The following is a 15,949-nucleotide window of genomic DNA, read 5'->3' on the forward strand; positions in this document are numbered from 1 at the left end:
GATGATCCCGACTTTGCGGAGGAGTCCCCCTACTGGGACGCATGGTTCACGGCTGTCGTCGCACGGGGCTCCGACACCGGGGGCGTGCGGTCACGGCCCACTTTTAGGTTCGGCAGGGGCGTCGGGGATCGCCCCGGCGATCGCCGGCGTGGCCGATGGTCCTTCGCGACCGGCGAAGTGATGTACCCGGGGTGCGCAAACCAAGTACGCATGCACGCAAGTTTTTACCCAGGTTCGGGCCACCCGAAGGTGTAAAACCCTACGTCCTGCCTGTCTGAACTAGTATTGATTATGGATCAAGTGTTTACAGCTTGCCGGGGGAGGGTCCCCGGGCCCTCTCTCCTTTCTTGCTAAGTGCTACTTGCTATCCTTGGACTAGGGCTAGTTGTGAACTGTGAATCCGTCAAACCTTGTGATCGTCCAACCAACTCTTTGACCGTTGGCGGGGGTCCTCCTTTTATAACCAAGGGGATACCACAGGTGCCACGGTGCATGCATTACAAGTGTCGAACGGGGAGGCATACAACTCCCTCTCGGTGAGCTGGTGGCACGCATGGGCGCCACGTCCGCTACTAGGGGTCTAAAACCCTAGGGTAGGATTGGACAGCCACTGTTCACCTGATTTGGACGGGTAACGCTCCTCCTGTCGGCTCATTTAAGGAGCCGTGCGCCTCACTCCTCGCCCTGGTGAGGCCGCGCAACCGACGCCCGCCACGCGTCCGCGTGGCGCTATTGCTCTGCTCGCTGGGCTCCACCCTTGAGGCAGGAGCCTGCGCCCGGGATCCCCTTCTCCCGGCAAGTCGCTCCCCGAGAAGCGCCCAGACCCAACGCACCTGCGAACCCCCCTCCCGGGAAGTGGCTTCCCGGGAGGTGCCCAGGCGGGAATATTCCCCGAAGCCCCGCTAGCCCTTCCGGGCTGGTGGCTTGCTGGGCTGCTCGTAGCTGCTGCCCGGGACGTAGTCCTTCCGGGAACTCGGAGACGGGGCCCACGCGTCGCGCGGCGGCGGTACCCCGGGTGCCACTGGTGCGACAACGGCGGAGCACGACCTACGACCCAAACAGACGAAAACGACCACAAAAAGCGGTCCGTTTGGGTCGCATGGCTGGAGTTGCCCTAAGGTGAATTCGGCATCTTGTTTCATCCTTACAAAATCAATGACACTAATTATGAATTGGGGGAGTACGAAAAAAGAGAAATTAAAATGTGACGTCCTAAAAAGATTTTTTCTATTTTTCATTTATGCGCTTTAAAATTCTTGGGAATCAAAGTATATTTTCACTTAAGAGTGTTAGAAAATGGGTCAGCGGAAAACGTCCAACTTGGCAGTTTGTACTGCTAGAAAAACTGTCCAACTCTAGCAGCATGTACGGTAGAACACAAACGTATATTGACCAGTTTGGCATTTTGGCTTAGTTCAGAAAATGAATAGGAAAATGTGACATGTTTTTCACGGTTTTAAGAAACCAATTTTCAACACTCCTCATTCCACCAAACAATTCAACTCCTTATGCTACATTTACATACGAGTGATTAGTAAAGTTTGAAGAAATTCCATGTTGGGTTGTTTAACTAGGCAATGATGTTCATTTTTATCCATTAACTTGTAGAGTTGAAAAGCAGATCCATGACCTTGGCAAATTGGTCAAATTAGTCCAAATTGACGAATTCGGTCCAAACTCACCCAAGCTGGCAACCGACGTGGAGTTGGCCTAGCTCGAGAGGGGTCTTTTCGCTATTTTCTGGTTCTACAATTTTGCATGTAACCCCCGAAAACTCCTGGTACCCAACCCGCGGCCCATCCTACCAAAACCTTAAGTCCCTAACCCTAGGGACACAAAATCCCAAATTCCCAAATCTTTTCGCATCCTCTTTCTCCCGAAGCAACTGCTGCCGGCTGCACAGGCGAAGCCATCACCGTCGAAGACTTGATTGCCATGCAATGCACCAGATTATCGCCACTTATGGATTACTCCCTCCTTCCCAATTTAAACGTCATTTTAGACATTTCTGAGATATAAGGAAGTTGCTGGGCATCACTAGATTAGCTGAACAAGGCATTAGTGCAACTTCAATGGAAGTCGATACTAACTTTCATCTCATGGCTTCTCTTTCCTCTTACTTTTTTTTATTTCCTTCTTTCTTCTAGTGGACTCACGTGTCATCCTCTATCCATTCTTGGTACCTGTGCACAAGTTGTTATTTCTGCAAGTAACTAGTATTATCTATTTTGAGATCTCTCTCCTCCACATAGGACTAGTACCTGATTAATACCTCCAATGGCATCGAAAACCTCTACTAATAAAGGATCAGCATGCATGCGGGGAAGGGATGGGCCTAGCACAAGCCCGACGGACTGCATGCAGCGCCATTTGAGTAGTATTTAAAACGATGAGGAGGAATCAAAGCATTTGCATGCTGGCCAAACTTAATTACGGCTAACACGACATTTTGTATGAAAAAAAAACTAAAACGACGTTTAAATTGGGAAAAAGGGAGTCCTTTGATACTCCCTCCATTCCAAAATATAGTACACCTCATATAGATTTGTGCACTTGGATCAAGACAATCTTCGTTTCTAGTGCCTGATCACTCATATTGGATTAATATTAAATAGATTTGAGTAGTTATTGGCCGGGTGCGGATATCAAGACAAAAATGAGTTGTATTATGGAACATATGAGAAAAATCTATATGAGTTATATTGTGGAATGGAGGGAGTACTTCTCAAGAGCACATCAACAAAACAGGCTCTTTTTCTCTTCTAAAATATCTTAACTTTGCAAATTTGAAAACCACCAAAACCCTAAATCCCTAATGCAAGTGCTAGTCTAACAAAACAAAAACCAGTGAATACCTAAGTAATTTGGGCCAAGAACGGTAATGAACCATGTAATCTACCACATGAACATCCACCACTCTCTGATCATAGGAAACCTCAAATAAAAAAACCCCAACCATGGATGTTGAAACCGAGAGGACGAGAGAATCGAACCTACCTAAATCCGGAGGTTCATGTGCAGGTTGTCGACGCCGTGGTCGAGTGTTCATCGACGATCGCCTTGCGTCACTTTGTCTCCTCAAGGCGGTGGAACAGAGGAGGAAGAGGGATCTGATGGTGGACAACAACTGAAGAGAAGGGTCTAGGCCCATTAGGGGATAACTAATTAGATTGCTCTAATTACTTAATATAAAGACCCGATTAAATTCTCAGAAATATTCTGGAACATTCCAAAACCTTTTGAGAACTTTTGGAACCTTCTAGAACATTCCCCGTCGATACTGGAAAATATCCCAAACTTTTCTGAAACCCTGAAACAGCTTTCCCATATATAATTCTTTATCTCCGGACCATTCCGAAGCTCCTTGTGATGTCTTGGATCCCATCCGAGACTCCGAATCAATATTCGATATCACCATTTATTATCTCATCAAACCCTAGCGACATTAAGCGTTAAGTGTGTGACCCTACGGGTTCGAGAACATGTGGACATGACCGAGACACCTCTCCGATCAATAACCAATAGCGGGACCTAGATGTCCATTATGGTTCCCACATATTCCACGAAGATCTCATCGGTTGAACCACGATGTCGAGGATTCAATTAAACCGGTATTCTATTCTCTTTGTCTCGCGATATATTACTTGCCTGAGATTTGATCGTCGGTATCACCATACCTAGTTCAATCTCGTTACCGCCAAGTTCTCTTTACTCGTACTGCAATATAATATCCTGTGACTAAACACATTAGTCACATGCTTGCAAACTCATTAGGATGTTATATTACCGAGAGGGCCAATAGATATCTCTCCGTCACATGGTGTGACAAATCCCAATCTTGATTCATACAACCCAACAAGCACCTTCCGAGGTACCTGAAGAACACCTTTATGATCACCCAGTTACGAGATGACGGTTGATGTCCACAAAGTATTCTTCTAGTACCAGGGAGTGGCATGATCTCATGGTCTAAGGAAACGATACTTGACATCATAAAAGCATTAGCAATTTAAACTTAAGTGACACGGTCAAAAGTTATGCTTAGATTTAGGTCTGTCCATCACATCATTCTCCTAATGATATGACCTCGTTATTAAATGACAACACATGTCTATGGTTAGGAAACCTTAACCATCTTTTAATCAATGAGCTAATCTAGTAGAGGCGTATTAGGGACACGGTATTTGTTTATTTATCCACACATGTATTTAGTTTCCTGTTAATACAATTATAGCATGGATAATAAACCTTTATCAAGAACAAGGAAATATGAATAATAACAAATTTATTATTGCCTCTAGGGCATATTTTCAACAGTTTCCCACTTGCACTAGAGTCAATAATCTAGTTTACATTGTAATAAATCTAACACCCATGGAGTCTTCGTGCTGATCATGTTTTGCTCGTGGAAGAGGTTTAGCCAATGGGTCTGCGACATTCAGATCCATATGTACTTTGCAAATCTTTATGTCACCATCCTTGACATATTCACGAATAGTGTGAAACCGGCGTTTAATATGCTTGGAATTCTTGTGAGACCTTGGCTCCTTGGCGTTGGCTATGGCACTAGTGTTGTCATAGTAGATGTCCATAGGATCCAACGCACTCGGAACCACATCTAGTTCGGATATGAACTCCTCCATCCAAACCCCTTCCTGCGCCGCTTCTGAAGCAGCCATATATTCCGCCTCAGTTGTTGATGTTGCCACAACGCTCTGTTTGGAACTCCTCCAGCTAACAGCACCACCATTCAAAATAAATACGTATCCAGATTGAGACTTAGAGTCATCCGGATCAGTGTCAAAACTAACATCGACGTAACCCTTTACGACGAGCTGTTCGTCACCTCCATAAACGAGAAACATTTCCTTAGTCCTCTTTAGGTACTTAAGGATATTCTTAACCACTGTCCAGTGCTCCTTTCCTGAATCACTTTGGTACCTGCTAGTCAAACTAACAGCATGAGACATGTCCGGTCTACTACACAGCATAGCATACATAATAGAGCCTATGGCTGAAGCATAGGGGATACTATTCATCTTTTCTCTATCTTCTGCCGTAGCTGGACACTGAGTCTTACTCAATATCTTACCTTGCAACATGGGCAAGAACCCTTCCTTTGCTTGATCCATTCTGAACTTTTTCAGAACTTTGTCAAGGTATGTACTTTGTGTAAGCCCTATCAGGCGTCTTGATATATCTCTATAAATGTTGATGCCTAATATATAAGCTGCCTCACCAAGGTCTTTCATTGAAAAACTTTTATTCGAATAGCCTTTAACACTTTTAAGAAGTTCTATATCATTTCCGATCAACAATATGTCATCCACATACAGTATCAGAAATGCTACAGAGCTCCTACTTATTTTCTTGTAAATACAAACTTCTCCATGAGTTTGGACAATCCAAACCGTTTGATCACCTCATCAAAACGGAGATTCCAACTCCGAGATGCTGCTTCAGCCAATAACTGGAACGCTGAAGTTTGCAGACCTTATTAGCATCCTTAGGATCGAAAAAACCTTTGGGTTGCACTATGTACAACTCTTCCTCAATGTGACAATTAAGGAACGCGGTTTTGACATCCATCTACCAGATTTTGTAATTGAAAAATGCAGCAATTGCTAACATAATCCGAACAGACTTTAGCATCGCTACGGGTGACAAGTCGAGCTTTATAGACGGTAATATTACCATCAACGTCTGTTTTCTTCTTGAAAATCCATTTGTTCTCAACGGCCTTTCGGTCATTGGGTAAGTCTACCAAAGTCCATACTTGGTTTTTGTACATGGATCCCATTTCGGATTTCATGGCGGCTAACCATTTTTCGGAGTCTGGGCTCATCATCGCTTCCTCATAATTCGTAAGTTCATCATTGTCTAACAACATAACATTCATGACATGATCATTTGCCACTCAGGAGTGGTACATGTTCTTGTCGACCTGCGAAGTTTTGTAGTAGTCTCGTTTGAAGCTTCATGATCATTATCATTTGCTTCCTCTCTAGCTGGCGTAGGCTGCACGGGAACATTTTATGGCGCTGCGCTACTCTCAAATTCGAGAGAAGGTTCAAGAACCTCGTCGAGTTCTACTTTCCTCCCACTCACTTCTTTCTAAAGAAACTCCTTCCCTAGAAAGGACCGTTCTTAGCGACAAACACTTTGCCTTCGGATCTGTGATAGAAGGTGTACCCAATTGTTTCTTTAGGGTATCCTATGAAGATGCATCTTTCTGACTTGGGTTCGAGCTTATCAGGTTGTAACCTTTTGACATAAGCGTCGCATCCCCAAACTTTAAGAAATGACAGCTTAGGTTTCTTGCCAAACCATAATTCATACGGTGTTATTTCAACGGATTTAGATGGTGCCCTTTTAAAGTGAATGCGGCTCTCTCTAATGCATAACCCCAAAACGACAGTGGCAAATCAGTAAGAGACATCATAGACCGTACCATATCTAATAAAGTACGATTACGACGTTTGGACACACCATTACATTGTGGTGTTCCAGGCGGCGTAAGTTGTGAAACAATTTCACATTGTCTTAAATGCGTGCCAAACTCGTAACTCAAATATTCACCTCCACGATCCGATCGTAGAAATTTAATTTTCTTGTTACGATGGTTCTCCACTTCATTCTGAAATTTCTTGAACTTTTCAAATGTTTCAGACTTGTGTTTCATTAAGTAAATATACCCATATCTACTTAAGTCATCTGTGAAGGTTAGGAAAGAACGATATCCACCGCGCGTTGTAACACTCATTGGTCCGCACACATCAGTATGTATGATTTCCAACAAGTCACTCGCCGGTTCCATTATGCCTGAAAACGGGGTTCTAGTCATCTTACCCATGAGGCATAGTTCACATGTATCAAATGATTCAAAATCAAGTGATTCAAGTAGTCCATCAGAATGGAGTTTTTTTTCATGCGTTTTATACCAATATGACCTAGACGGCAGTGCCACAAATATGTGGAACTATCATTATCCACTTTGCACCTTTTGGCATTAACATGATGAAATGTATCACTACTATCGAGACTTAATAGAAATAAACTATTCACAACTGGTGCATGACCATAAAAGATATTACTCATATAAATCGAACAACCATTATTCTCTGACTTAAATGAATAACCGTCTCACATTAAACAAGATCCTGATATAATGTTCATGCTCGACGCAGGCACCAAATAACAATTATTAAGGTTTAAAACTAATCCCGAAGGTAAATGTAGAGGAAGCGTGCCGACGGCAATCACATCAACTTTTGATTCATTCCCGACGTGCATGGTCACCTCATCTCGTGCTAGTTTTCGTTTATTCTGTAGCTCTTGTTTCGAGTTATAAATGTGAGCAACTGAACCAGTATCAAATACCCAGGAGCTACTACGAGTACTAGTAAGGTACACATCAGTAACATGTATATCAAATATACCTTTGACGTTGCCAGCCTTCTTATCTGCCAAGTACTTGGGGCAGTTACGCTTCCAGTGACCAGTCCCCTTGTAGTAGAAGCACTCAGTGTCCGGTTTAGGTCCAGCTTTGGGCTTCTTCGCGGGAGTGGCAACAGTTTTGCCACCCTTCTTGAAGTTTCCCTTCTTTTCCTTTGCCTTCTTGAAACTGGTGGTTTTATTGACCATCAACACTTGATGCTCCTTCTTGATTTCCACCTCTGCGGTTTTTAACATCGTGAGGAGCTCAGGAAGTGTCCTATGCATCCCTTGCATATTGTAGTTCACCACAAAGCTTTTATAGCTAGGTGGTAGTGACTGAAGAACCCGGTCAATGCCTAATTCATTAGGAATCACAATTCCCAGATGTTTCAAGCGGTCGGCGTACCCAGACATTCTGAGCACGTGCTCGCTAACGGAGCTGTTCTCCTCCATCTTGCAGTTAAAGAATTTTTTGGAGGCTTCATACCTCTCCGCACGGGCTTGGGTCTGAAACAAAGTTTTCATTTCCCCAATCATAGCAAATGCCGTGTGGTGCTCAAAACGCTTTTGAAGCTCAGGTTCCATACCAAGCAAGAGGCCGCACCTAACTGCATTGTGGTCCTCAGATTGAGTCAGCCAGACATTCCTAACGTCAGCAGACTCAATTGCTGCGGGTTCTGCACCAAGTGCTGCATCAAAAACATAGACCTTTTTGTCAGCTTCAAGGATAATCCTCACATTACGAAACCAGTCCGTAAAGTTGCTTCCATTGGACTTTAGTTTATCTTTCTCTAGGAGAGTATTCATATTGAACGTAGTACGATCCATTGATCTACAACATATTTGCAAAGACAATTAGACTATGTTCATGATAATTAGTTCAAGCTAATCAAATTACTTATGAACTCCCACGAAAATCAACATCCCTCGGGTTGTTTAGTGACACATGATCCAAATCCACTACACCAAGTCCGATCATCACGTGAGATGGAGTAGCTTCAATGGCGAACATCAACATGTTGATCATATCATTCATATGACTCATGTTTAACCTTTTGGTTCCTTGTGTTCCGAGGCCATGTCTGTACATGCTAGGCTCGTCAAGTTAACCAAAGTATTTCTGCATGTGTAAAACTGGCTTACACCCATTGTATGTGAACGTAGAGTTTATAACACTCGATCATCACGTGGTGCTTCAAAACGATGAACTTTTGCAACGGTGCATACTAAGGGAGAACACATTATTATCTTGATATTAATAATGAGGGATCAACTTATAATGCTACCGTCGTCAACTAAGCAAAATAAGATGCATAAAAGGGATAAACATCACATGCATAAATAATGTGACATGATATGGCCTTTCTTCATGTGCCTTTGATCTCCATCTCCAAAGCACGAGCATGATCTCCATCATCACCAGCCTGTCGCCTAGGTCCTCGGGCGTCAAGTATAGTTGCCTCCACCAACTATTGCTACTACAACTATTGCTACTACTAGCGATAAAGTAAAGCAATTGCATGGCGATAAAAACATTGACACGAAGGTCATACAATAATTAATGAGACAACCTACGGCTCCTGCCGGTTGCCAAACTCATCGACATGCAAGTCGTGAAATATTACAAAACATGATCATCTCATACATCAAATATATCATATCATATCTTGGCCATACCACATCGCATGCCCCTGCAAAAACAAGTTAGACGCTTCTACTTTGTTGTTGCATGTTTTACGTGGCTTTAGGGGCTGCACTAAAAGAACCGTTCTTACTTACGCAAAAGTCACAACGGTGATATACAAATTGCTTATTAACCATATAGGCCTCCCATTGCAAATCAGATTTCAACTATAGTGGGAGAGACAGACACCCACTAGCCGCATATGCAATACAAGTTGCATGTCAATTGTGGAACCGGTCTCTTGTGCGATGACAAGTAAGGTTGGTCCGAGCCGTTTCATCCCACTATCCCGCAAAATCTGAAGTGCACAAAGAGGTAGCAACATGAACATCAACGCCCACAACCAAGTTGTGTTCTACTCGTACAAAACATCTACGCATAGATTTAGCTCTGATACCATTGATGGGTTCGGTGCATGGAAAACAAAAATTTTCCTACGAGAAGTGTGGAAGAAACCCAAGATCATATATACTAGATGTAAGCAACGAGAGGAATTATGAGCATCATACCCTCATAGACCACAAAGCGTTACGATCACGGGATCGTTGTAGGCGTAGTGGAACTTTCGATGAGATCAATCTCAGTGCAGAACCGACGACACCTCCTTGGTATCCATACGTTCAGCTTCACGTCGTCTCCTCCTTCTTGATCCAGCAAGCGAGGGGAAGAGGTCGATGAGATTCCAGCATCACGACGACGTGATGGTGGCTATGGTGGAGAGCTCCACGGGCAGGCTTTGCTGCGCGCGAGAGAGGAGGAGAGTGGCTCAGGGGAGAGAGATCCAGCTGAGGGCTTGGTGTGTTCTCTCCTCCGCCCCTCACCTCTATTTATATAGGGGGTGGTGGCCAGGGTTTGCCCCTCCTCCAAGAAAGAGGTAGGACCGGCCGGGGGGGGGGGGGGAAAGGAGTCCCCGGGAGGACTCCCTCCCCACGAACTCCTCCCCCACGTACAGTTCTCCACGGTACGGTGGAGTTGTTCCTCCCCTTTCCCCCTAATGGGTCTAGGCCCATTAGGGGATAACTAATTAGATTGCTCTAATTAATTAATATAAAGGCCCAATTAAATTCTCAGAAATATTCTGGAGCATTCCAGAACCTTTTGGGAACTTTCGGAACCTTCTAGAACATTCCCCGTCGATACCGGAAAATATCCCAAACTTTTCTGAAACCCTGAAACAGCTTTCCCATATATAATTCTTTATCTCCGGACCATTCTGAAGCTCCTCATGATGTCCTGGATCCCATCCGAGACTCCGAATCAATATTTGATATCACCATTTATTATCTCATCAAACCCTAGCGACATTAAGCGTTAAGTGTGTGACCCTACGGGTTCGAGAACATGTGGACATGACCGAGACACCTCTCCGATCAATAACCAATAGCGGGACCTGGATGTGCATAATGATTCCCACATATTCCACGAAGATCTCATCGGTTGAACCACGATGTTGAGGATTCAATTAATCCGGTATTCTATTCTCTTTTCTCGCGATATATTACTTGCCTGAGATTTGATCGTCGGTATCACCATACCTAGTTCAATCTCGTTACCGCCAAGTTCTCTTTACTCGTACTACAATATAATATCCTGTGACTAAACACATTAGTCACATGCTTGCAAGCTCATTAGGATGTTATATTACCGAGAGGGCCCATAGATATCTCTACGTCACATGGTGTGACAAATCCCAATCTTGATCCATACAACCCAACAAGCACCTTCCGAGATACCTGAAGAACACCTTTATGATCACCCAGTTACGAGATGACGGTTGATGTCCACAAAGTATTCTTCTGGTACCAGGGAGTGGCATGATCTCATGGTCTAAGGAAACGATACTTGACATAATAAAAGCATTAGCAATTTAAATTTAAATGACACGATCAAAAGCTATGCTTAGGTTTGGGTCTGTCCATCACATCACTCATAATGATATGATCTCGTTATTAAATGACAACACATGTCTATGGTTAGGAAACGTTAACCATCTTTTAATCAACGAGCTAATCTAGTAGAGGCGTATTAGGGACACGGTATTTGTTTATTTATCCACACATGTATTTAGTTTCTTGTTAATACAATTATAGCATGGATAATAAAGCTTTATCAAGAACACGGAAATATGAATAATAACAAATTTATTATTGCCTCTAGGGCATATTTCCAACAGTTCATGTGCAGGTAGTCGATGCCGTGGTCGAGTGTTCATCGACGATCGCCTTGCGTCACTTTGTCTCCTCAAGGCGGTGGAACAGAGGAGGAAGAGGAATCCGATGGTGGACAACAACTGAAGAGAAGGGTATTACGGCAAAAGTTTTGAACGACGTGTCTGGCTGAACCACAGATAGACGACCTAGGTTTGGCAGGGAAGGTAAATGCGAAGTTCCATCGCACGCAAAATTATGATTAACACCCTGCATGTCAACGTCGGCAGCATGTGTCGCTAATTTATGCATGAATTTGACCATTTGGACTAAAGCGAACGTCTCGGCCAAGTTCATGGATCCGCTTTTCAAATTTGTTGGTTTATGGATGAAAGTGAACATCCTGCCAAGTTAATCTACCCAGCATGCAATTTCCTCATAATGTATTGATGAGATTCCTAAATTTGTCCTCGGTCTACATCAACTGTTATGCTCCGTGGATGTGTGTCTTGGTTGTGCGTACGAAGAAAAGGGATTTCCCGATTAGAGTTTATTTCCCCCACAAAGGTAGAACTAGGAAAAAAGTTAAGGGATGGAAAATTGAAATACAGAAAAAGTTTAGTTCATTATCAAAGCCATCACCATCCTAGAGATTCATGTCATCAGCTTTCGAATCCAACCTAGTGGATCTGTTACAGTGTTTCCACATAATGAAAAGGAAACGATAATTCTATCTTCAGGGTACACAACTACCTAACACCAAATGATCTGAAGATGACTTGGCTGATCCTTTGCTTACCAGCATTGCTAAACCAATACGTCGCATGAATTGTTAATCTGGTGTGAAGAATACTGGGTACCACTTTTGCTCCCTTTTTCTACCAATGGATGTGTAAAATGGTGCCGACCGGCGACCAGCAACCACAGCGCACATCCACGGAGTACTATACTAGTTCAAGGCGGCTAACGAGTAACGCCTACATCATCGCCATGCGTTCAGCTCCAAAACAATTTGTTCTGCGTCAGTAGCGTCATGGCAAACTTAGTTTCATCCATATGCAAAGATGGTAGCAGCTTGAAGACCAAATGGGTACAAGTCGCGTGATGCAAGTATATCAGTGACACCGGAAACTTTGAACGTCCAGACACAAGTGCACCCTGAAGAATATTTTTTTTTAGAGCAAAAGGGCCTCGCCCCCGTTCCATTCATCTCGATAAATGAAACAATATCCAGTTTAGACGGTTTGTAGCGCAACCGACAAGCCAAAAAGCATCTAGTTCAATTCGCAAAAGCTAAACGTTATTACAGCCCAAAATGAGCAGAGAAACTGCAATAGACAGACAGCAAACTTCCAGCTTCTCGGCATCCAGCCAACCTCAGAGTATAGCAAGAATAGGACAGCCTTCAGGAGTGGACCATTCACTTGCAGCAGAGGCGTCCTTCAGGGATTGAGCCTGTAGACCCTGACAAGCACACATTGGCATTGAAACAGCCTTCCTCCTCTTCAACGCGAGAGCAACCTTGGAGTCTGCATGGATCTGGCTTCTAGCAGCAGCAGAATATGCTCCAGCGCCTGCCAATTTGCGCTTGTGCCCTGAAGAATATTTGTCCGTACAAAAAATGATACTTGCAAATAGTCAGGCTGTCATAATAAAGAGAGTGGCAGCAAGTGTCGTCATTTTGCTTCTGGCTGGGAGACCTGCTTGTTCTGCTTAATTGACCTCGGGACAAAAGTAAGACCACGAGAACGACGGTGGCCGAAGGTGATGCTTGAAGGAGTCGAATCTGCGGTGCTCAGCTTTGATACAGCTGAGGTAAGCTCATCCATCTTCTGTTCGACCTCCATATCATTATCCTTGGCCTCCTTATGGTGATGTTTGTTTTCTATTGACTCCTTATGGTCGTGTTGCTTGGGTCGATATCTCCATTTCGTTTGCCTTGGGCTCTTTCCATCAACATCCATCAAAGTATCCCGCGTCTCTTCTCCCTTGTACCTCCAATGGTACTTCTGACGATGGCGCTGGGAAGGTTGCGCCTTTTTAAAGAATTCAAATGACTTGGGAAACTGATGCTTATCAATAAGGTGCTGCTGCCGACTTTTGTAGGTCTTCAACTTCACCACACAACCCTCCACCAAACACTCATACTGTTTAAAAAAAAGCATAATTTCAGCATATAAAGGGTAGTCCAAAGTCATATCGGTAAATTTGCAGAAGTGTGAAATGCAGGTATATGCTCAAATAGCTGAAAAGGACAACATAACTATGTGAATGCTAATGGATGCCGCAACTGATAACTAAAAATAATTTTAAGATAACCTTCCAAAAACACATTATACTGGAAATATCGAGTTTGTGTCAAATCTACCATTGTCCAATTAAATTAATATGTCAACAATTACTTGTGCGGCAAAGGAGTAGATGCTATTACCATTGGAAAACCATGAGCAACTTTTGCTTCGAAGAAGGAATCATGTGCCTCAGAAATATGAATACTCAGCAACCTTGAAGTTGGATATACTCTTGAACATACAGAGCATGAAGCAGTATGCCGAGTGCTGTAGTGGTCTTCAAAGTCTTCCAAGCAATCTAGATGGGCACCGCAACCAGCAATTGGACAACACACCGTGCTGCAGGAATTTTTACACACGTGATGAATCAAAGGAACAATACCAAATATAGTTCATAACATGAAGACAGGAACTGCAGTATTAGCAGCTATCAGGATAAAACACACACCTATCATTGTGAAGTATGAACCTTTTTTTTTTGAGGAATTGTGAAGTACTCCCTCCGATCCATAAAAAGTGTCGCCCATTTTGTACTAAGTATAAATTTTGTACTAAGTGAGCGACACTTTTTATGGATCGGAGGGGGTATGAACCTAGGAGAGTTAAGTTTGTAGATGCCCAATTGTCATTTGCTCAAACATTTACAATTATTGCACGCAACGAATTTATGTGTCTGACATGCAAATAAATAGATATATAATGCACACATTCCATTTTTGATCTACAAGACACAGTCATAATGAAGACAAGAATATAGTGTTAGTTTAACTAGATTTTTCTATATCCAGTAGATATTGCAGTGCATATGAGACGACTCATACCTGTCAGAACTGTATTGTGGAGTACCTATATAGGATAGAAATCAAAATATACCAAATAGCTCCACATGATTATCTTCTATTCTAATCCAACGTCACCCAGTTCCATCATATGGCTTACAATTTCCATGTAGCCTTCTGAGCGAAGCAATGCAGAATCACACTAATTTTGTGGATAGATGAGAAATTGCTCGCACGGCAAGGGCCCTTGTTGATTTGAATAACCAATTTCAATTTGCCTCTCACTATCAGATTAATGTTGAACCTCCTCTATATGAGAGAAGGGTAAGTCTGGTGTTGTGAAATGGACAACAGAAAAAGACTTAAGGCAATTGCAAATATTATCCTGGTTATAGGTCACTAGCACAGTAACATCAGCACATACAAAATGACAAGAAATGATATGATGTATAATCTAAAAACAAATCGCCATGACCAGTAAATGACATCCAAAGATCATTAACCACCTCACGCTTGCCACATCCATCTTCTCAAGTTGATACCGGTCATCATCTGAGAGATCCAGCGCAACCTACAAACATCCACACAAACACTTGAGGGTACGATTTTGCACAGTATACAGTTAACGAGTACAGAAGACTCCCCCGCAAAGAAAAAAAAACGAGGTACAGAAGACGCATGCTAACTGGGAGTCTGGGACAGACAGAAATCCACTAAGTTTCAGTACATACAAACTACTCTAAGTTGTATCGCGGTTCTTTATGTAAATTCAGTGGCAGCACAAATAATTGGACACTGTAGGAACAAACTTAAGAATGGTTCCTGCAAGTAAGAAGGTGCCACGCAGTATTAGGCACCAACTTTTAAAGGTAAATTCAACTTGAGGTTTCTCCAAAATCGCGAAGATCGCCCGTCAAAAAAAAAAATCGCGAAGATCTTCCGGGTCAAATAGGGGAACCTACAAGGAGGGAGGGAGGGAGGGGGGGGGGGGGCATACGTGTTTAGCGAGCAGTTCGCGTTCCATGTCGCCGGCAGCGAAGAAGGGGTCGTCGGGAGCCAATCGCCGCCGTGTGCCCGCCCAAAAACCTAGCGACGTCCCCAGCGCTTTAGGGGCCTCGGTCTCCCCATCGTCACCCCGCGCGCAGACCTCCATGGCCTCGGCCGGCTTCTGCTGCATCCTGCCCTTCTAGATCCGCCGATCGGTCAGCTGCGCTCGCCGCGTCGATTCCCGTGTCGTCCTCTTCCGGAGAGAGCGTGAGACAGAGGTGGGGAATGGCGATTCGAATTCACAAGGATGGTCGGATTCCGCGATGCAGATGCAGCTCATATGGGGAATCAACGGATGGGCCCAGGGAAGGTGATGTGTTCTGCAGCCCAGGCCCAGCTACGCTATTCCCTCCTTCACAAGCCCATGCTGACTGCAGTAGGTTTTTCCAAATGGAGTATAACTCCCGGTCCTTGCACCAAACATGGATTTGTATAGATTCATATACAAATCTACGTGGGACAGGAAAATATTATTTATTAAAGTCAGACAAGAAAATCGAACAAAATGTATCAAAAAAGACAAAACAGTGAATCCACCATGCGTATGGTATAAGCCGAAGCAAA

The 15,949-nt window shown here is 43.6% G+C and overlaps 1 protein-coding gene across 1 annotated transcript; it reads right to left on the reverse strand.

The window, feature by feature from the left end:
- Positions 1-12,427: 12,427 nt before the first annotated feature.
- On the reverse strand, positions 12,428-15,661 carry LOC100842487 (zinc finger protein 511). Its single transcript, XM_003577504.4, has 4 exons — positions 15,336-15,661; positions 14,845-14,909; positions 13,700-13,898; positions 12,428-13,415 (listed from the first exon to the last, which is right to left on the reverse strand). Exons 1-4 carry the CDS (start codon positions 15,513-15,515, stop codon positions 12,945-12,947), a joined length of 915 nt encoding a protein of 304 aa, XP_003577552.1. The 5' UTR covers positions 15,516-15,661; the 3' UTR covers positions 12,428-12,944.
- Positions 15,662-15,949: the final 288 nt, after the last annotated feature.

This window comes from Brachypodium distachyon, chromosome 4, assembly GCF_000005505.3.
Source record: "Brachypodium distachyon strain Bd21 chromosome 4, Brachypodium_distachyon_v3.0, whole genome shotgun sequence".
Classification (NCBI taxonomy): Eukaryota; Viridiplantae; Streptophyta; class Magnoliopsida; order Poales; family Poaceae; genus Brachypodium; species Brachypodium distachyon.